The following is a 24,412-nucleotide window of genomic DNA, read 5'->3' as shown; positions in this document are numbered from 1 at the left end:
ACATGCTTGAACGACTGTTGAGTATTGAATGCATTAATTTTGTGAAAAATTCCTTTTTAAAGCGAATGGAGGACAACGTGTTATTCTATCTTACGTGTCCCTAAGTATTGCAATGAATTATTGTCAATTTGTCATCGATATAACGCGAAATTATCATTCTCAAAATTAATCTTGTGATCAACAATAGAAATTTACGTTTCGATAAATATAATATATCATTTTGTTACATATCATACTATTAAATATAATATTGCGAATGATCTGCAACGATAATATTAGTTTGTCGCATATTTGGATAATAGATAATAATTAATTATATATAAAACACACACATATATATATTAATTCATATATGTAAAATGTAATACCGTACAAAACATTTAATTAATGACATATTTCCTAGTATAAGAAGCATAACATTATTCAAATTCCTATTATGGCAAATCGCGACGAGGAAACGTGTTCGAGCCTCTTTAAATTATTGTTAACGCTGATAACAATCTATTAATGCAATAATAGATCCGCATACTCTATCTCCCACGTATATGGGTATCGCTGTTGATAATTACGGCATTGCGATGCAACCTCACCTTTTCCTTAAAAGCGAACGTGGAATTTTCTTTAAAGTTGCAGCGCGGCTTTCTCGCGGTAATACGGAAAGGGTTGACAATGTCAATGACACCCAGCCGACGAATGTAGAAAAAAGGAAGTCACGTATAACCGCGCAACGTCGTCTAGCAACGAGGATAAGTATCGCCAGATGAATCGGAAACGAATCGAGAGGTCGCGCTTTTTATCGCGATCTAAAATCCGTCAAGTTCGTCAAGATCCAATCTGTTTGCCGTAACGATGATGCTTTCTATCGATTATCAGCGCGTGCCAATAACTTTTAAGCGACTACTCTTATCCGACAAGCGATTGCATCGATCACGTCCGATTTTATGCACTATTTCGAAAACAAGTGCGACTTCAACAATACGAATTAATGCCTTTAAATCTTATTGCTTTATAAAATATTATAATATTTAATAATATATAGATAAAAGAGAGAAGAGTTTTTTAATCGCAAATAATATCGATCAATATTGATAGAATCGGCTTTGAATTAATCAGTTATTTCTTCTCTGTGAATAAAGAGTATATTGTAGAATTATATTTCATTATCATATCGATTAATATCATTTATGACAGTTTGTGGCACAACGCAACAAATCTATTTGACAAATTACATTCATCATGTACGATATCTCGAATAACTTTTTTTAACTTTCTTGGATAACGGTCTCTCAAAATGCAACGCGCGAGTCATAGATTTAAAGTTGGTCGCTTTCCTTGCCTCGTCGCCTTTCCAAAAAGAGATGTAAGATTTCCTTCTCTCCTATCTCGCCGTATTGCCCTTTTTTTTGATCGGCATTTTCAGAATCCGTGACGAAAACCTGACCACTGATGTTACGAATCCAATTTTCACGCTGAAGTTATATAGTTTATCGTCGGCGATTCGATATCTAGGTAAACCGCTCCAAGATCTATCCGATTGGATAAATTAACTATCACCCATCACGTTCAAATAAACTAATAAGAATAATGAAATAAATCTAATATAACACCAGGAAATAAAAGGTTGAAGTTTTTATGTTAAATGTTTTAGTAATTCCATGTGAAATTGATTAAAAACGATTTATTTTTTATTTTTATCATCTATTATACATATATTGCATTTTATAAAAAATGCAACACACACATACATAAATATATGTATGTACTATATAGATGATGAAAAATTAAATCTATATATGTCGCATTTTTTATAAATAGCAACATATCGTATACCATATAGATGATATGTGATTACGATTTCGACTCGCTATCGATAATTGACAATTTTATGATTTCTACTCCATTCGTGTAGACACATAATTCAACAACAAGGAAACCAATTCGAGCGTAAGACGGAGGCGAGGAGCGCGGCAAGGGGGAGAATTAAGCATAGTCATATTCGCAATTAGGACGCGGTCTAAGTTCCCTCGTTTGCGGATTTTGCCGCGTAATCTCTTGCGCCCGTTTGTCCTTTCTCCCTCGTACGGCAAAATCCCTTTTCCCCATGACTCAGGATTTTTCTCATTCTCGAAATGATCGTTAAACGAGTGATTCGCCTTATCATACGTTTCGATGAAACCGCATAAATGTTTTACCTTGTTAACGAGGCAAAAGTGAGAATAATCTTCGATGATCTCTCTCAATTATTGTCGAATTTACTATTATGTTATTAGATATTACATTTGAAATTTAATGTTCGATGTATAATTTTTACGATCGCATATATATTGAATCTTAGTTTGATGAAAATTAGTAGATAGATCGCGTTTCAGAATATCATTATATTGCTCTTTTAACTCGCGGAGCAATCAAGCGTTTCGTGAATAATATTAATGAAGATCGTGGATTAATTTCGTTCTTGTTGGCGGATTATGCGAATCTTTTAAAAAGAGAATTGAGAATCAAGCGGAGAGGAGCAAGAACCTTATCCTTTCCTATAATCCAAGGGATAAAATTCGCAAATTACTCACGAGATGAGGGTGAGATATGTACGCGATTATCACATATTCTTCATTATCCTTCATCGCGCATGGAGGATAAAAGAATAGTAATTGGAGAGATTTCGCGATAATAGCAGTAAAATAAATGTAAAATTACGATTTTATCTAAATAAAACTGTCACTAATAACAAAAGTATAAATATTTAAAGAAGAAAGGGCCAATTTCTTTTTTCTTTTTTTTTTTTTTTTTTTTTTAGATATGTCAAACGCACGAATAATGTTGTCCAGGCGATTTAAAATTCCGGCGGTGCAAAAACCGAGAGGGAAGAGAGCAAGGAGACAGAGAAGGAAGAAACAAAATCCGTTTTGTAGCGACGAACAGTAGCAGTATCCTTTCGACCCAAGGATCCGCCCCGCATCGTCTACTCTCCCGCCGAGAGATCCTTTTTTTTAGCACGCACGATGTCTTGGTGCCGGATGGTTCTTTTCGTCGCTCCTTAAATTCATCCTTGCCTTGGCCGCGGTAGTAAAAGCGCGCGCACGGGTGCTTTACGAGTGTGAATAGACGGTCGTCCAATTATGCGGCTTAATTTAAATGGGATAATTGCGTCCAGGACGTTCGAGCGGCGTCCTGCATTATGCTCGCGCGGATATATTCATGCATGAGTGAGAGCGTGTGTTTTGCGCGCTAGTATGCGCGCGTATGTGTATAATTGGATCGCTTAGAAATATTTTTTCGGTTTATCAGCTTCCGTACGCCACGATAACTGCTGTAAACACCACATTGGTTTTATCGCAAATATAACGTCGAGATAATGAGACGGCTAATATATCTATCCATCCCATTATTTATTCAAGATAAATTTTATTGTTCACTCTGGATAAATTCTCTTCAATCACATAGTAAAAATATTAATAAATAATGAATAAAATAAATAATATAATAAACTAAAAAGATAATACATATATATATATATATATATAATCAATTAAAAAATATGGTAACATATATATATATATATGTCTAAGAAAGACAAAAATATATTTGTGGTATCATCTGTTAGTAATTAATTTGATAGAATTATATTTTCGATAGCAGCTGACGCTGACAAAAAAGAAATAAAAAGAATTATACTTCAAACTTTGGCAGAAAACCTTCCGATTTTTGGTAGGATCGCATCGTGGAATGTCTGGACCGCGACGATCGCCGTGATCTCTGATGGTATGTCTGGACAGTCCGTCGTCCGAAGAAGGCTCGTGCATTTTTGAGGATCCAGCGGGGCTTCGAGGGCGTACCTTTCGGCATGATCTGCAAAAGGCTTCCTGGAAAGCCTACGACGAGGATCCCGCACGTTCCACGGAAGATAAACTTTATTATCGCGAAGGGCACTGCGCGAGACAATCGCGATACGAGCAAGAATTCGCTAATTATGTAATTATGAGGCTCGATCATCTATATCGTCAAATGTGTTTGCCTTAATTATCTTAATTATATTATATTCAAATCACAGAATTTTCAACTTGGATAAATTCTTAGCTTATGTGTGATCGTTTGACAGATCTAATAATTTATCATTATTGTCTCGATATACAATAATATAATATCTACATTTCTTTTCAAAATACTCAATAATCATATTAGTTTTCGGTCGAAACGTCCCCAGTATTTAATACCAGTATTATCTACATTGTTCGGCGATGATTTCACATGTAGGGCCAATTACCAATTGCAGCGACTTAATGCAATCAGTAAATTGGCGCCAATGTCGCGGTCGACTGCTTTCCCACAAAGTTTCAAGCGGAAGATCGACCCAATTACGCGTTAAAGCGATAATTGCTAAATTTATCGCCGGCACAACTTCGTCGCTACGTCGCGCCGGTCAAGCGATCTCCTCTATTGGCCTGAGACGAGCTATTAATTGTCTAATTATCGTTAATACTGACCCTCCGACAAATCATCCTGCCCCTTCTCGTATTAGTCGCGAATCTTCCACGGGACATTCAGCGTATACCAGCAATGTCTCAAATGTCACTTTACATTGACATATTTATTAATCAATTAAGAATTATCGAATACATAGAATAAAAAACTATTATGTCATAATATCTATACATAATGTTAAAAAAAATAATACTATTAAAAATATAATTTTAGAAATATTGAATACATTTTTACAAACTTTAATTTACAAAAAAATAAAAAATAGTTAATATAAATAATGTGATAACCGAATTAAATGATATACAATATATATCATGTTGAAAATATTGCGAAATTAATAATCGGTTAATTAATGTATAGATATATGTATAAACGCTTTGATAATGATAATGAATATCGATTGTCGGAATATTTCCCCATGTTCCTTCGGTTGCAATGCGACTGTTCATCCCGGTATTAATTCGCGATAGACGAATTAGAAATGCTGATTTCCGCCTGAAGGTAAGATGATTAGTTTTTATACTTTCTCTCTCTCTTTTTCTCTCTCGTCGAATCTTCGGAAACTACGTCTCGCACTCGTTTCAAATTAGTCGTCCGCTGCATGAAAGTCCGCGAACAAAAGTGGACCCGATAGAGGATGAGAGAAAGAACGTAGAAGAGAGCAGGGGCGAGGTTCCGAAAGAGAGAGAGAGAGAGAGAGGACTATGTGAGAAAGAGAGAAACGAAGCTTATGCGGTCTCTGCGAACGTCACAAAGCACCCGGCCACAACTCTACCATCCTTTTGCTTTATTTCACTTTGTTTTTAATTCCTCCCAATTCCGCTACTGTCAAGCCTCACCGGCGTGGCGCACGAAAAACGCGGAGACGCGTCACAGGAGATGCTCTCCCGACTTCTCCTCGCGCGCTGTTAATCGTTAATTCAACTTAAGACTGAATTTACAGTAGTCATTTATCGCGTATGACGTTTCTATCCAATATCGCTATCGCATTATCATCCTTTCGTTATAATATAGTGTCCGAAAAAATTTCTTAAACGTTTATATATTATGTTTGTAATATTGTTAAACACAAGTGTCTGTATATGTAACGTATATGCGAGAGAATTTAACATTATAAATTCTTAAAGGATATATTTTGAAATTACTATACGCGGATAAAACTTTCTCAATTTCTCTGATTTTCTCAAGTAGTCAACTATTTTTTTCCTGACCTGCACAAAATTAAATTTTCCGCGATGATCTTGTCTCCAGACAAGATGACGGAATAAAAAGAATAAAGCTAAAAATGTAAGATACAAGAAATTTTTTTTATAAATAATGTATTTATAATAATTATCGATATTAAAAGATGGATAAATATTGTAAATTGAATAATTATCTTAAATTATAGTCTCCGACAAAAAATGTACAAAGCTTTTTTTTCTTTTGCTTATAATATTTATTAATTTATAATTTTCAAGATTTTTGTATAGACTTGTAATAAGACTAGTTGTTTACCCGGAAGATAATCACGTAATAGAAAGTAGCTACTATAATGAGAAGTATAAATCTTTATTAATCTTTCGAAGCAGATTTTAAAAACTAACTGGTTGATCTGGTTAAATGAAGTCCTATATGCGAAAACCATCAATCATTCGAGCCATTACTCTAATGTAATGAAGTTTCCTTTTACGATTCTCTGTCAGAAGCTATCGGTGATGACTTTTAAGTTAGTTACCTTGCATAACCGTCTCTGCGATATATTGAGTTGAGCCGTATTGTTGAGAATTCAAGTGAAAGTTAACTTATTTTAAAAGTCCTCACCGATATAGCTTCTGATAGAAAATGATAAGTGGAAACTTCACTATCTTATATAATAATTGCTCGAATGATTGACGGTTTCTGCATATAAGACTATATTTAATCAGATTTCATTAGAATAACACTTTGAATAAAAATAGAACAACCAACCAACATTAAAACGAGAAATCCACAAAGATTCCCATCCTCCTCGCGTGCGCGCGCACCCCGTAGTCGTAGTGCTAATGTCATTATAATGGCCCGTCAAGTCGACCAGTCATTTGTCTCGAAATTACCAAAAATAAAGGATTCGCGAACGCGAACACGGTTAAACTTGCGTCTTCTATCGGCCCAAGCGCCACGCTTTTCGCCATACCTGAAATCTATAGAACATTACGGGGACACGGTAAGGAAAAAAATCACACGATAAAATAACGATATATTTTAGATGTCAGGGGCATTAACACTTGAAATCACGTGGGGAACAAGTTTTCAAGAAACGAACAAGTGGAAAGGATCATAAACCATTAATGAGATTTTAATGATTGTGTATGCTTTACCGCAGTGTTTTTTAAATTTATATATTTATCAGTGTATTAGTGTTAAAAAAGTATTCTTGATTAGAGTCAATATAATCGAATATGTTGAGGCTTATAATATCAAATAAGGATAGGGAGGGGGAGAAAGCGAAGAAAGAATAGCAAATAAAGGGATTCGCATTTTTGGCGACAAACAAAATTGCGAGCATTTACATTTCGTATACGATCCTGCTCGACAGCTGTTATCGATTCGCGATGCGGTGATCGACGCTAAACCCGCAACGACTACAGGCCGATCCTCCAATCGGTCCCGAAACATCCGGTCGCTTATATTGGGCCACCTTTCGCGGGCCAAAAAGTTCATCGGTGGACATATCTCTCCCTGTCCTTCCTCCCCATGTCCCTCGTGCCGTGTTCGCAGTTCGTGGAACGACGTTTCCAATTCGCGTCGCGGTGATTTTTTGTAATTAATCTTCAGACCTCGCAAAAGAGAAACGCGAAGTCGAAGAGGGAAAAGGGGAAGAGGGACGCGCAGATCCAGTGAGACGCGATGCCTGGAATAAACGAACGGGTAAATAAAAGTAAGGAAAAGAGAGACAAGGGATCTGGCAGGGCAGAACGGAGAATACAGACGAAGAGGGTCAGAGGGAGAGATCGAGAGCGAGGGTGAGAGGGCAGGACGAAGACGGGAGCATGGAGACCAGTCTGCCGCGGTGTATCCGCTTTTTGCGGGCGTCAGATGACAGTCGCTTATTTACCGGAGCCCGCGGCCATCTTGCTGCGATTCGAGTTAAGAAGGAGGCCCTACGCGTAAGAAAAAAAAAAAAAAAAAAAAGAAAAAAGAAAGAGAGAAGTAGGGAGGTTTAAAACGAGGCGATGAATACAAACTCGGTTAGAATTAATCGATCGCGCATCAATGTCCGCGAGAAGCCCGAACAAGGAGTAATGATGAAGATTATGATGCGGGAGGTATAAAATCGTGCGTATTTTTAATCGAAAACTATGCCGCAATTAAAATGTAAAATTTATTTTAAATACGATCTGTGTATTTAAACGCTCTCATTAACTGCCCGTACAACTGTTGTTCAATTAACGAGCCGCAAACGCGAATAAATTAATTATGTCGGCGCGTCTCGGGATAGATTAGAGCGCGCGATGCGTCTATGAAGGAAGATATTGCATATCCGTGGGGAGATAGCTATGATACTGGTGAGGGCTGGCTTAATTACAGCCTCTTGCTTACACGTTTCTATTTCTCGTCAGTGCCGTTTACCGCTTCAAACGGTTCGTTTACATTTAAAGGAGCTTCATTATTGTACTTTTTTCCTATTGTGTTATTTCCGCGCACGCTCTCTATCTCGCTCTACCGCAAGGTAATTTGTTAAAATGGAAGGCACACGAAAGAAAAATAAGGAAGCGAGTAGTTTTCTACAACCATCTATAGCCGTTTCTAGTAGTTTATATAATCATACCGACACATAACAATAACACAATTATGCGCGATGAAAAAAATTGGACACGAGATATATAAATATTGTATATTATATATAGCATTTGAAAATTAGCTTTTTGAATAGTAAAATAATATTTGTTTTATTATGATTTGTGTGTGTGTAAATTGCTTGTACTATATCTGGAAAATTTACTAAAAATTTTAATATCAGGGACTTACCACGATTTATCTCCTAAAATATTTTTCCTTCGAGGTTTATTATATCGTATGAATAATTGTAAATATGTACAAATATTTGAAAACTCGTTATATTTATGAAAATTTATTTCATTTCGTTAAAATGCTTCAACTGAACTGCCGTGTTAATTAGATATGAGAGAGATTCGTGTGCCAAGGAGAAACGAAGAAAATAGGACACCCCAGCGGTGTATTTAGGATACATCCTGTCATTTGTCATTTCAGGTTTGCGCTTGACTCGTCAGCTTCTCCCCATTGTCTATGGCACACGGAGATAGTTTTGTCTCTGGGAAAAAGCGTATCGGGAGTTCAGCCACACTTCGAAGATCGTATCGCTGATTTCCAGCAAGTTTCGCGCGCAGACTCCGAAATCAGATCGCATTGCTGAATTCGGGCGATCCTCCGGTTTCTCGAAAAAAGAAGCTTTCCGAAAGTGAACGACAACTATAGTGCCAACAACGTCTATCTGAGCTCTTTTTTAGAATTAGTTAAAAATATGTAAGAACACAAAAAATTCTAGCAGAAAGAATACAATAATCTTAAAATTTTTAATCCACAAATAAATCACGTGTGTTTCGATGTGTCAAACTTTAACGAGATTAACGAACAACTTGATGACTGCATCGTATCGCGCTTGTCAATAATATGCCAATGTTTAACAAGCATACCCTAAACAAAACCACGGATCGTTCTGTCAAGATTAACGTTTGCATGCGGGTCGGTCGCAATACGAATTAGGGAAAAAAACTTGATGACCCTGACATTTGTAAGGATTAGAAAGAAAATAAGTAAAAACGGCAGCTTAACCCCTCGACGTCGGTCGTACGGTGAAAATCTGGCATACCCTAATAATCCAGAGCGATTTCTCAAAAGACGATCACGCGCGTCCTTTTTGCATTTTACATCAGTTTTCCTGGTTACAAAACTGATGTTATTCTCGGTTCATTTTGTTCTTTCGTAATCTATTAACACGTTTAACATTTAGATACATTCGCAAAAGATTGTTTTCTCTTATCGTAAAATATTTTAATTCTAGTTATGTATTTGTTTTTTAAGTTTTAATATATTTATAATCGAATAAATTTCAATATTAATTTGTTCTTTCTGAAATTATAAAATGTACATATTATTATAATATATTGTATATCTTTTAAATAATATCCTTGAAGCGTAAAATAGCGTATACAATTAATTAAATCCATGATTTGAAATTATAAACCATTCGTTAATTATCGTCCATATCGAATACTAAAACTCGACCATCTCTCTCTACATAAATTGTTACTTTTCGACCGGTTTACAAGGAAGTTTAATTACGCGATGCCAAGTTTGATATAGTTAGGCCCATTGAACTGCCGGCAAGATTGTTTTACAAAGTAAATGAGGCAATGATGACTCGAGGCTTCGGGACCACCTAGCAGCCTGACGAAGTCCTTCCAGGCTTGCCTTTAAACTCCTTGCAAACTAATTAACGCGCGACCAACACACAGGCATACATACCCCATATCTTCCCTTCTTCTCGCTCGTACGCTAAAGCTATCGTAGATTTCTAGAAAAATTTATTTAAAATTTTTTGAAAACCTTAAAATTTAAGTTTTTACTACATATATTAAAGTAAAATGTCTGGGCGCTTCTTTCTTGCTTTATATTGTCAACCGCTAGAAAATTATGCACTTCAAATATTTTTCTGTAAGATAGAGTTTTATTGTAAACATTAAAGAAGAGATCATAGAGAATATAAAATCAAAATATTCTTTGTTTCCTTTTATAAGATTAATTCGAGAAATTCGATTATATAACACTATCCTTTTTTATGTTACCACGCATCTTTCGCTTGCTTCTACAGTTAGATTGCTATTAAAAATATATCGTGCTGTTAAAAATAATATTAAAGGAAATATATATTGTATATAAAATATACATACAAGTATTGGAATCATATCAGGCATACCAACAATAAATATTATATTATCAATACAATATATTCATATAATATATAAATATACATTTTAGAGAGAAGGAAAAAGTATATGTACGGTTTTCTATTTTATTTCTCTCTATGATTCACAAAAATTTAATAAATCATAAAACCGTTTTAATAATAATGAACCAACGAACTTTGTTATGAATCTTGTTTTTTTCTATCCCCACGATTATTTCTCTCTTATAACTTATAAATCTCTTCATTACTATTCTTTTTTAAACAAATATATCATATAGCATACATTATAGATGCAACAGCATAGTAATAATCATTTCCACGGTTCATATAGATAACGGATATATAGGGATTGGGTTTATATACTTATATATGATTGCATGTATAAAAATATCTTGCGTTAAATCAGCGCTATTGTTATTAAATGTTAAACAAAATTGGCTACATAATTGTCGGTTCATACAGATCAGCTCGGCACCAGTTCCGTTCCTGTAACAAAAATTATATACATTTCTCAACCTGTCCCTCCTGAAAATTGACACAACAGTATAAGCGTTAGCAGGCCAGCAATATTTCCATTCGCATTCCCATCATAAAGCGAAGATACATCACATAAATAAACAAATTATCACTAAAATATGTAAACATATAACAGCTGTTCTATACATTTGTTATAAACGTGTCAAGTAATTAATATCATGTATGAAATAAATATTTACTCGATATTTCCAATATGTATATATGTATTGCGATATATATATATATATATTATTTAACATTTTTTGTCTATCCATCTTTTTTTCCTTCTCTCTCTTTATTTCTATTTTTCCCCACGGAAAAGTTTCTTTTATTCCGAAGGGAATTTTCTTTATAGAAAATAAGCCAAGCGAGTCGATAAAAGCTCTTTCTGTTGTTTCATAGAGGGTGGATTCCTTCAGGATTTGTATATATATGATTGTATGTATGATTGCAAGCGTGCTCTGTATATGTCTGTATATGACTGTACAATGACACAATGTGTTGGATGCCTCTTACGCATGACCGACACTTCTGAAACATTTTTCCGCGTACTATGCTGAGAATAGAGTCTACTCTTTCATTCGCACACTTCCATTTTCTTATTTATCCGTATAATAATTTCCGAGAGTATTGCGGAAACATAAAAACCGCTTCGATTGACGTGTAACTACGAGTTCGTAACAAAAGTGTTATGAACAATAAAATGCTTATCAATAGAAATTAAATGCTCTCGATTTCTCTTTTTACATTATTTTAAAAATATAAAAATGTAACAAGAATTATATGGATAAATATATAAAATGGTATCAAATAAAAGAGAGAGAGAGAGTCGAGAACATAAAATATTACGTACAGATGTGTGATAAAAGAATAAGATTCGTAAAAAAGATTGCAAAGTTAAATAATCACATAAATCATCTATAAAAGATAAAGTCACATCATATAATAGCTCTATATTACTCATTATATAATTTAAATAAAGTACGCGATGATAGAAGGCTAATCAAAAGCAAAAGAAATAATTCGCAAGCATCCACGGGGATATCCTCTAGTCGATGGTGTTGCTCGTGGCGCTTCTTAAAATCACATTAAGGATGAGAACGGCGCCGAAAATGATGGGGCAGTGGGGGCAAAAGTGCTACAGGATGAGAGAATGAGAAGGTAATAACGAAAGAGAGATTAAAGTTATATAAAATCGAGGATGTCACGAAAGCTGTACCAAAAACCATGTTTAAATAATATACGTATAAACTAAATGATGTCGAGATAACAAGATCTTGTATTCAAACGAAATTAAATCATTTTGTTTTAAAAATATCATAAGTTAAACTGTAAAATACATTTTTAAATACATACACACACTCCCTGTTTTAAAATATATAATTTATATATTTATAAGAATATAAATATGTAAAGTGTCAAATCACAAATATCAAATAAATTTTATCGCAATTCAAAGAATTTCCAATGCATAGTAAATTCATTTGAAAAATATTTCGGTCATGCATACACAACATAATTTAAAAAGTCCAATTCATCAATTATAATCTATCTTTATCGATGCGTAAAAAGAAAAATTTAAGAAAAAAAAAAAATAATATGACATAAAGATAATTAATGGCAGTCAATGAGAGTCTCTTGTATCGCATTAAAGAGCCGAGAGAGAAAGGATCTTTCTCCGCCCTTGCCTCATGTCACATCTTCTTCTATCTGTCTCTCGTCGTAGCTGACTGTGACAAATAATTACCGAGGCTTAACATAAGCCAGAGGCGGTATACTTAGCTAATAGCAAAAAAACGACGATAGTCTCGTCACTCTATGTGCGAACAGTCGACGCGTTTATTTTCCGTGACGGGCCCACGCGCAGAATGAATTTCCACGATTCCGAATCCCGTCAGTTTTCGCGATGCATTCGTATGCGAACCCCGAAAAAACTCAGAGCAGAGACAGTGAAACACGAGCATGTATTATCGTTCAGCGGCGTCACGGGCGCAAGCTTTCGAGAGAAACCGCGGTACGATCACGGGAGTGCGAAACGGGTCCTGACTTATGTATTTGCAAAAATATTACCGCTCTTTCTCTTCCCAAATAGCACGGCGGGCATGCTCGGGAAGCACGTCTTAAATAGTGACATAATAGTCAGCCGGTGAGACGCTTCTCTTTCTCTCACTCCCGTCCGCGGGCCTCTCGTTTTCTCGCGAGAACCCGCTTTCTGCCTAACTTATACTTATTATTGCATTACCACGTTTTCTAGCATAATTCCAGCCTGCGCGGAGGCTAGCGGGGAGATGATGAGAGGTGCCGAGAAAAAAGTCGGCAAAGGCGATGCCTTTTCGTTTTTTACATAATTCGGCGCATAATCCGCATCCCGAGATCGAGTACGTATAGTTGAGTGCATTGGTGACAGGTGCATCGCTCTTTTCTTCTACCTTCGTTAACACGAGCAACGTTAATGTCTTCATTACGATTTCATTCGTCAAACTACTGTGCCCGTTTTTCTCTCAATATTCGTTTTCATGCTGGCAATTCTGTATATCTTCTTCATCGCGTGCGACAGTAGCTATTAGTTCTTTCGCGTTCAGCGCGCAAAAACTTTATTATTTAAAGAAGATGCTTTCATAACCGAGATATATAAAAACGAACAGTATTATAATAGATTAAATATATTTAAAACGTATAATATTTAACATCATTCAGAAAACGTCAGTTCTTCAATTTTTTCGCATTAAAGAAACAAATGATAAAAAATATTAAAATAAATCGATATTCAACGGTAATCATCGATAAATATATACTCATCTTAATAAAAGTCCTTCTGGTTTTTTGAGATATAAAAGAAACTGTAAGATGACGATGATAAGACATTCTCCACAAGTATGTATGTTATATCTTATAATGCTTGATATAACGTTGAAAGTGATATAGCAATAAGAAATTAAAAAAAATAAACCATAGGCGTAAAAATAATATATATTACTAATTTGATGCATGAATATTCTATTTGGCACCCAACATCCACCCCTCATCTCATGAGAACTGGAAGGGGTGGAGTTCTCATGAATGCTCGGTAGAGTTTCGTGAGCTCCTTAATGAACCTAGTTCGCGAAAACCATTAATAACGAAAGGACTGAGGAAGGAGCGCGGATAGGAAAAGAGAAACCGATATTCGAGGTATTCGAGGGCCGAAAACCGCAGATCTTCCGTGAGAAACTCACCGAACGACGGCTGCTATCTCCCTATCTTTTAAAGAACGATTGCACCGTTTGTCTTGTTGAAACATAAGCGGAAAAATTATAAAATGAGCATAGTAAAACGAAAAAGAGAGGAAGAAAGAAAATTGACGCATTTTACGGAATCATAAAAATCAGGCCACCGATGTCTTGTTTGCAAAGCGAATAAAGTTCTAATGAAAGCTCCTTCTTTTTAGAAGCGGAAGACAGGAAGCGGAGAGATAGTCAGCTGATATAGGGGAGGGTGTCGGCTAGCCCTAATGCGACGTATCAATATACGTGAATGGTGGTGATGGGCCAATATCGCATAAGTGGCTCCGTTCGCAGTCATTTGTTACATTTTGTTCGGTCTAAGTCTAAGTAATTTAAGAGTCACTGTTTGCCGCGCTTCTCCTCTTCCTCCTCCGTCCTCTCGAGAGGAAGACCGAGCGACGAGGGACGAAGAAGAGAAGGCGGAAACTAAAGGAAAGCCGGAGAATAAGAAAGGGGAAAGGGTGAAGGGTGGGTTAGGATGCTTGGACCCCGGTGGAAGTTACTATCGCGGGGGGAAACGGGATATGAGGGTGGTGCACTTCGCCTCCATTCTTCGGCAAATCGTGGCATATTTGTCAGATTTTTGTTCGAGAACAAAACCTTGCCGACCACCCCTGGCGCGAATAAAAAGGGGGATGAAGGAAGGATGCGGCGCCTTAAGTGGATTGGTTTCGTACGTATATGGTGTATGTGTATCTACGACGAATGCCTTAATTTCAACCTCCTACCGGAGATTCTCGCCGGGAATTCAATCTTCGGTTAAATTCGGTTAAATTCCGGAAAAATATCTACTCTCTTGTGTAAAATTATAGTATTATAAATAATAACTTGTTTGCATATCGTTAATGTAACGATCATCTCATGCCCGAATCGCATAATTGCGTGCACGCATAATCTCAAACATGAGCAACTCATAATCATGATTGCAAGCTAACGTAACTAAGGAACGAATAATGCATCTAGTCGTGAAATCTGATTCACATTTTATGATATACTATTATACATCGTTGAAGCTAGGAGTTTTTGAAGCAAAAATAAAAATTCGCTAAGCGTATAAACATATCTGTACTTATATTTTATGAAGACGCTAACAAAATTATTTCTAAAAACTCGATACATTAAGATATGGCATGATAAATAAATATCTGATTTTCTTTTATATAAATAATTAAAAATTTATTATAAATTTTGAAAAGAAAGAATTATTTTTTACATATTTGTATTATAAATTTATTAAATATTTGAATTTTTTATTTTAAAATCAAATTTAGATAATTTTATTCATTATATCATACAATGATATACAGTAGACTGCAGAGATAAATAAGCTATTAAAATTTCACAAGTAAATAAATTAAATTATAAATTGCTTACTCTACAATTGCTCCGCCGTAACGTCTAATGTTATCTCGGACTTCCTTCTTTTTCTTTCTTTTTGGTGATTCATACGATACTCGCTCTCAAAAATACAGTTAATTACGATTGCGCGCTCACTGATCAACAGAATCGCAAGACATTTGCATAATATTTCCGACGTTAATATCATACGTGACGTATATTTTATCGTATGATGGGACAACAACGTGAAAACTACTATCTGCTCGATGATTGAATCACACTTCGTGTGTTTATATTTTAGAAGAATTTTACCGAATTTTATGACGTATAATGTTTATGTTTATGGCTTACACGCGTGATCATTCTTTTGGCGATTAGTATTACGCTTTAAGAAACACGATCGCGACAAGTACAAGAAGACGTCAATTTTATTATTCTCTATGATAAATTTCTAGTACAATGAATAGCTCTCATAATTTGTGCGATTAATTCCCGCGACAAACGATTTATAAAAATGTCACGACGGCTATTCATCGAAGCAAATATTTTCACGATGTTCGTTCAAAATAAAAATCTGAAAATATCTAAAAAAACGAGGTATATAAGATAAAAATCAAATCACTGTTTTATATTCCAGTATTTGAGACAATTGAGTTGTCTAGAAGACGAATTAATCAATTTCACTTTTCTTAAAAATTTCTTGATTTTAATAGTAAAGTATAAACCATATACTCGGATATAAAAATGAAGAGGAATTTACAAAGAATAGAGTCAATGAAATTTAACTTTTGAAAAACTCAATTGTTAATGTTTCGATTCGAATGTATTTTGTATTTTAAACTTTCGACCGATTTAATAATAATACACAAATCGCGACATTAAATTATTAACGAATAATCGTAATCAATCGCAATAAATTAATGATTAATTTAAAGTTTAAGAAATAGAATTTATTTCGTAACGCGTTAAATATATCGTGATGTGTAGCGCACTATTTGTTTATATACCGAGCCACGGCTTTGTTGTTGTCATGTACGCTGTGAGACTCGAGCAGGAGAACAACAGCGGCGCAAGTATGCGTCATCGTATTATCTTTCAAAATACGCAATTATTTCTATAATTATTACAATCACCGATTAACTTCTCGTAAGCGTGACGATTATTTATCGGAACATGTATTTCGTGCGATTTACTCATTTTAAATAGAAATCGAAACGATAACATAATTATAGATTATTTTAATGGCGCATGAATTTGATCACGCTATCTTCAAGCGTCGAGTCGATGATGATTTTTGCGTTTTTCGTTCTCAGTAATATAATGAAAGTAGTGTCGCATGTGATTAACATCGGGAGTATTATGCAAAGTGCCTTGCCATCGCTATATTCAACTAATTAGTATACGCGTAATTCTAATTAACCGTGTTTTCGCGAGTGAATGCTATGAAGAAGCAGCAAAGGATGAATAAGAGAAAAAAAAAACCTAAGGTGTGTCTGTCTCTGAGACGATGGAGTAAGCCGTAAGGTAAGTGATTTATAACTTATTTAATTGACTTGTTACTTGAAATTGTTCATTTATCTCTGCGATAGTGATCCATTATATATCGTTATACAATATAATATATAACTCATAAAATATTTTTGATTTTATATTAAAATATATATAGTTAAATAATATACAAATAATTGATATAAAAAAGAAAGAGATATCGTATTAAAAATAATTTCGATAGCTTTTTAGCATATAAGTATACGGATATTTATTCGTTTAAAATCAACGAAATTGTAATTCTCGCTTCAAGAATATTGATCGCTTCGAACTTTGAACTGATGTACATACATATATACATTATATTTCTAAAATATCCATGCATTAAAATTTGTTTTCACTCACCCTTGAAACCTTTCTCTGGTGATGTAGACTCGAAATTATGGACATCGGATTCGACATCGGTTTCATTCTCTAACGGTGCATCAATCTGAAATAATATATTGATATAATGTAATTAATATTTGTAACAATAGTTACAAGAGAGAGAATGTGTGTGTGTGTGTGCACAGATTTTTATTTTTTCGTGGTGTAAATTCTTATATATAATGCACGTATTTATAACTTGTGATTAACAATAATTGGGATTATTACAATCAAAGAGAGATAATACAATAGAGCGATTTTTATATTATTTCATAATTTATTCCAAGTATGAAGACAGAAAGAGACACATTAAATTTGAGTATCGCGCGCATCAGAGACACGTGTGAACAGCTGCCAACGGTTATAACAGCATCTTCCCACGCGTTTTCTCGAAGCACACATGCGATCCACCAATCTACGCGCTCTTTTATATAATTACACTACTGCGTTTTGGGTCTTGTGTAAATATATCAACTATTATAATACATACATTGCATAGTATCATAACATAAAATAATGTTGATATTATTATGTAATATTTATTACACATAATATCGCATACACATACACACATTATATGTATGTATGTAATATATATATATATATATATATATATATATATATATATATATATAAAAAGAGACAGTAATACTATTTTTATTAACGATAAAATTTAAATAAAATAAATATTTTGACGATAGATAATCTCTGCAATTGTTAAATGTAATAAATAATAGATTTATAAATAATTTTCGATATATTTATTATATAGAATATCGCGATACTGTGATATATAATGATTAGAACAATTTTACTTGATAGACACGTAGCTCTGATATTCTTTTTTTATGAGAGCGAATTCTACCTTCAACAACAAAAATAACTGAAATTATTAGAAGGAGCACTTATCACGATACGGACCAGTAAAAAAGAAAAATTTCTAATCGCTTAAAAAGTTGGCATGGGAATTCGAATACGCAGCATACACGTAGGTGTGATTATGCTTCTGAAACCCCTTTTTCCCATAGAACTAAATATAGCGAGTGTCATCCGATGGCTTGGATACACGTGTCTCATGCGACAGCGACTCACATCTGGTCGTTGTTTCCTCCGCTGACCCTAGCGTATCTTCTGGCAATGTGATTTATTTTCAAGTATAGAATATATATCCCAGAGATTCGCTACGATAAGAAATCATCGCGGCGAGTCAAAGTGAATAATCAAAAGCAATCAGCGTGTGTGAATATACAATGTTGTACAAAAATAAAGTAACGCAGATAAGGATAGAATTTGTAATGTAAGGTTACTGCACGTGCACAAATAAAAAGTAACAGATTTAATTTATATATATATATAATGCAGCATAATTTTAAATTATATATATATAAAATACATAAATGTAAATCTAATAATATACTAGAATAGATATAGAGAAGTATTAATTACGATAACTCACAAATTATTAAATAATATTAGGTTGAACGGAAAGTTCGTGCCATTTCTTCGGTCTTCATCTCTTAGTAAAAAACGGAACGAACTTTCCGTTCAACCCAATAGTTCGTTCGATAGATTTTCGAATAACCGTCAAAACACTTTTCAATATCAATACAGAAATCATAGAATTTTTTAAAATATCTTTAAAAAATCCGTTCAATTAGTCAGGCGATATGCGATATTAAAAAGTGTTCTTCATCATTTTGAATAAAATTTTAATTTTAAAACGAGTATAGAATTACAAAGTTACGTCAAAAATGTTCAACGTCATCGTCGATGTTGATCTCTTTTAACCGCGGTTGCTGGCATCGAGAGAGCACATAGGTTCCATGAAACAGATTCCCCGAAATTCCTTTCTTTCATCATCAAAACATTATTCTTAGGCCTTCTATATCTCTCGCGGCCCTTCTTTGTCCCTCGCTGATCACTGAGAGCGTGTAGAGAGGAAGATGGAGGAAAGGAAACCAGGTAAAGAGCGTTCTCTACACGAGTATACAGCCAGTTTTGAAACGCTCGGCAATATAGCGAGTTCGTTACGAGGTTCGCCCCGACTCATGGTATGGCTCATAATTGTAGACTCGAAGTTCGAACCGCGCACCTCCGGGCACTATATTCTCTCCGACTGACATCTATTGTCCATAGAAAATTCCGCGGATCTGTTTGAAAATCGTTTTAATGGTTCGTCGACGAGCAGATAAGATTGCCCGATCGTCGTCCGAGTCGGTCGTCGATTTTCGCGAGCAGCCGCGATTCGGATCGAGCGTTTACGACTTTTTGCCGGACGCTGATGTCGATCCAGGCAGAAAAGCGAGGCGGACGCGGACAAAACATTTCACGGCCTGGCATGAAAATTATTAGCTCGAGAATGTCTTAATCCCCAGCAGTGAGCCGAGTCCCGCGGTCTTCGGCTTAACATAAATTTTTTTCCAGTCAGGGCTCAGAGAAATCGCTCCAAACGCAAGCTCTGACGGTCTCGCGGAAAGATGCGGCTAAGTGCTGGAACGTGTTTGGTGCAACTCGGCGCATAATGTATGTGCGCGAAACGTCGAACGGCACCTTGTTTATTTCCATGTTAATGTACGGTTTAAGATACGGCTGCAATGCATACTTTTTCCTTTACAGATCGAGGTACCAGAATATCGTATACTTTATGTTTCTACTGTCACTTTAGCGATTACAATACATAATCTTTCCGTCAGAATCAAAAGTCAGAGGAAATAATGGACATAAAAATTATCAGTAGTGATACATGTTTTGATAGTAAAAGAAAAAGATAAGAATATATAGTTTAATATTTTCAACTCATTAGGTCAACAATATCAATGAATATTAATGAAAGAAATGTGTATTAGTAACAATTAAAAGATTTATTATTATTATTCCAATTAGAAAAATTTATAACAAAATTAAAGAAAGAATATGTTATAAAAATGTCAAATTAATCAAAGCCAGAAAAAAAAAACAGACGCATCTTATTTCATTGAAAGTATATACAATTCGTCAATATTAATATTAAAATTTATGTTTTAAATTATAGCGTGGTCTTGTCTTATAGCTTTCATCTTTTAAAAAAATATCTTATATTCTTCTCTTCTCTTTATCGTTTTCAAACAAGTCATTATCGCAGACACATATTTTTGTAAATACGCATATAATTGAACACATATATGAAGAAAGACATGAGATAATAAAAGATGCTCATTCGCAGCATTCTTGCTACAAATGAGTATCTTTTGGATTTACTCAGACATCATTACAGTAGGAGTCTTAAGTTATTCTCAGGCTGTCCTGAGTTATTTATCTGTCTGCAAGGAGGGTGAATCTTACCTCCTTCTCCTCTTACCATGTCTTAATAGTACGAGCCACAGAGTTAATAAACCGACATAACGGCAATTGTCTCGAAATATCTAGCTTTCTTCAACTTCTGACTAAAAGATTAATTCTTTCCAAATTTTATTTTGCTATTTATTTTCAAACAATGTATGAGAAAATATACACATACACATTTGATCGGAAAATAAAAACTTCAAATAAAATATGTATAAAAATGAGACATTAATTTAGAAAACTTGGATGTATATCTTTCAAATAGCAGGAGAATCGAAAAGATTTCCCTATTTACGGCTAATATCTCAGATTATTCGTTTTCGAAAAAACTTTCTATCGTAAAAAGTTTCAAAAAATGAGAAAAAAAAACTATAAGAAGACTTAATAGAAGCTAGGTTGGCGGAGAGAGACCGCAGAGTGTATAAATTCAAAGTAGATTAATATTGTCTCCGTGGCTGTCGCGGCGCCAAACTTATGGCGCTAATTCGACGGAGGAATTATTACTGGGGGCTTGCCTCGAGTCATCCTCACTGGCACCCGCGTGTTTTGCGAAAAGGGGACATCTTTAATAGAAACCGTACGTGCTCCACGAGATTCCAAGCAACGTCGGTCTCTTAATATTCGAACCTCGGGATACATCCTATCAAGAATTGTCCCGATTTTTAATAATAAATATCTTAGTTTAATCTGTAAATATTTGTGTTTGTTTATATTATGGCATAATTGTAAACGTGCTTTATAAAAATTAGAAATTCATTCTCATTCATCTACTACTCATGTATGTGATATCAATGCAAACACATTTAACTACGATATAAAATCAGTATTATTGCTATTTATACGATTATATGAAAACGAAAGAAACCTGAGCAAAGCGCTAAGCTCAACAAGCGCATTGAGAAATAGCTTTTCGGAGGTCTTTTAAGTAAATTAAGGGCGCTTCGCATTGTCTTTTGTCCCGCGGTGGACCAAAAAAAAGATGGCAGACTACAGCTGTTTAGCATCCTCGATGAAGAACTGGCTAGTAATTATTCAAATTATTTTCAAGGGTCACACTTTTCGTTAGACCGGAGTCATTACGTGACGGATATCTTTATATATTATATTATGTTTATGTCGCATTTATATCTTTTTACCGACTACAGTAACAATGTAATGATCCTATCAAAAATCATAAATCACAAACAAAACATTCAACATGATAAAATTGTAAAATATTTTTTTATAAATTCCAAAATAAAAAAACATTTAAAACTATTTATATTTTTAACAAATATATTAAAGCTAACAAGTTTTATTCTTTTTTATTGTACGGGACGTCTATGATCTTTATAAAATAATGCAGATGCAACATTAAAATATCTACTATCGCGGCATAATAACGCGAACGTGACACGCTTCGATATAAATGAAAAATAAAAAAGAAAAGAGAAGAGAGATACTATAGGTATGTACGATAGAAAAGAAGGTGAAGATTAAATGGAGAAGAGACGCTTTTCAGACAGTCACTGACATTACGGAGGTGTTGTGTGAGAAGTAACTGATGAGTTTTCCGCTCGATTGGATAACACTCGCCCGTTTCTGGATTTTTTCCAATCCCTTCCCTGCACCAGCACGTCTGACCTAAATCCGTATTAGAGCTGACAGAGCGTTGAACGTTACTGTTGAATTTTCTCTGCAGTTTGCGAAATAGCGAAAGAACGGAGAAGAGAGGAGCAGGATCGTCGATACTTTATTTAGGCACGGTTTATAATACGAATGTCTAAACTACAAAATACGGGAGAAGATATGCCGTCGATTGGACGAATGAACGATCGCGAACTCGGCACTTTAGGCCACATCGTTCATAAAGAACGGACTCTGGCTTCCGCCAGGGACAAAGACCGCCTTCATCACGGACACACCGTCCTCTTTGCCGTCGTTGCTGCGCTTCTTTAACGACGATATAGACAAAATTGAGCAACTGCATGTTGCACGAGTAAGTGTCAAATATGCGCGATGAAACAAAGTTGTACAATAATAAAATATCATATATATTTAAAATATAATATCTTTCAATATCTCTCGAAAAGTTATCTTGATTAATTATGACATCAAGAGCGACAAAGATATAAGATTAAATATTCTATTTCTCACTTGTGATATTTAGAGTTAATTCAGACAGAGATCCTCTATAAATAGATAAATAAATAAAGAAAAAAATATCCAAACATCTATTATCTCTGCAATTTCGATGGACTTATATACATTTTATAATTATGAGTTATGCTTCTCACGTCAAAGCGTAAATTCTTTAAATACGAAAATGTATTTACTATTTGTTGGTTGCACACATCGATCGTAACAACGGCAGATCCGTTTTTCCCCGCGATAAGATATCCTTTCGCTCGCAGTAGTAACGCAGAAGGGGAGGAGAACTGGCAAATTGCAGAGCGTTAGAGATCGCGAGCGCGATTTAGTCCCGTGGCCACGAACGGGAGACGAAGGCGGCAGAAGCAGAGTGGAACGGCGGAATCACCCCTCGAGGAAACGCTCGGATAGTCCAGGGTGGTCTTAGCGTGTCGCTTAGCACCCTATCTGCAGGGATCTTCTGTCGGGCCAACCCCTACGGAGAGCTCGTCTCTTCTCCTTCTCTTTCTCTTCCTCTCTCCGTCTCGCTTATGTCAAGCTTACCGCTTCCCTTTCTCTCGTGATGTGCTAGACCTCATGGGGGGGCTGCGTTTGTCGTGAGCATTACTCACTTTCTAGACGCCTACTTGCAAACCCTACCGAGTCGTCGAGCCGTCCCCGAGGCTCGGTGACTACATTAGGGAACAAATCTTCCTTCTCTCGTGAGGCAGCCTTCCGCGATTCGAAAAGCGATACATGCTGCCGGAATGGATTGTCCGGTCAACTTTGCAGTGACCAGTCACTTTCCACATCATCTACGATAGCGCGAAACGTCTTCGCATACCATTCATCTGCTCATTCGAATACATATTGAATTTAAAATTTTATTCTCTCTTTGCTTACATATACATTTTTCAATGTTAATAATTAATTATCGCGTAATGTTTTAGTATATATATCACGGCATTTATATTAAAGAAACATATATAAAATTTAAAATTATTTGAAAATTATTTTAGATGTTAATTTCTTCACATAACATTTGATATTAAAAAAATTTTTTGAAACATTCGATTCATGATATAAAATTATCAAAAATAAAACTTCAAGATATATACTGTGTATATATTGTCAAAAAGTCATTCGTTTCGTCGCGGAAACCTTTTCGATTCGTACCGTAAGAGCTTTGAAGAATCCGCGCGACCAAGATTAACGAGATCCACGTGTCTGGTATTATCGGCACGCACCCAAGACCACTTGTTCGAAAGAGCAACCTGTAGAGGCTGGCATACCGCACGGTTCGCAAGTGCGTACGGCATAAGGAGGGAGCAGCGAAATTCAGGGTTAACAGCGCGGCCAAACATAGAACCGAGCGTATGTGAGAACACGTGTACGCGTCCATAAATATCTCGCCATAACTCCACGCTCTGAATGCGATAAAGGAAAGTTTCCACGGAAGTTCGGATAACCAGGTCTCATTCCTCCGCCATTTCGATCTGCTTCGATTAATCTTATAAATGAT

The 24,412-nt window shown here is 35.2% G+C and overlaps 1 protein-coding gene across 2 annotated transcripts in view; it reads right to left on the bottom strand.

Annotated features, from left to right (window-relative positions):
- Positions 1–10,436: 10,436 nt before the first annotated feature.
- LOC138935373 (ubiquitin carboxyl-terminal hydrolase 48) overlaps positions 10,437–24,412 on the bottom strand; it is a 51,419-nt gene continuing 37,443 nt past the window's right edge. The window contains exons 17-18 of one of the 2 annotated variants that reach the window (XM_070299864.1): positions 17,440–17,524; positions 10,437–10,915 (exon numbers count right to left, since the gene is read on the bottom strand). In XM_070299864.1, the coding sequence (XP_070155965.1) occupies positions 10,893–10,915; positions 17,440–17,524 (108 nt within the window). In that variant the 3' untranslated portion in view covers positions 10,437–10,892. The remainder of the gene's footprint in view (positions 10,916–17,439; positions 17,525–24,412) is intronic. The other variant, XM_070299865.1, reaches the window with a different exon arrangement.

This window comes from Polyergus mexicanus, unplaced genomic scaffold (genome assembly GCF_030449975.1).
Source record: "Polyergus mexicanus isolate NDT 795.1 unplaced genomic scaffold, iyPolMexi1.0 SCAF_8, whole genome shotgun sequence".
Taxonomy (NCBI): domain Eukaryota; kingdom Metazoa; phylum Arthropoda; class Insecta; order Hymenoptera; family Formicidae; genus Polyergus; species Polyergus mexicanus.
This window is presented reverse-complemented; position numbering and strand designations above follow the sequence as displayed.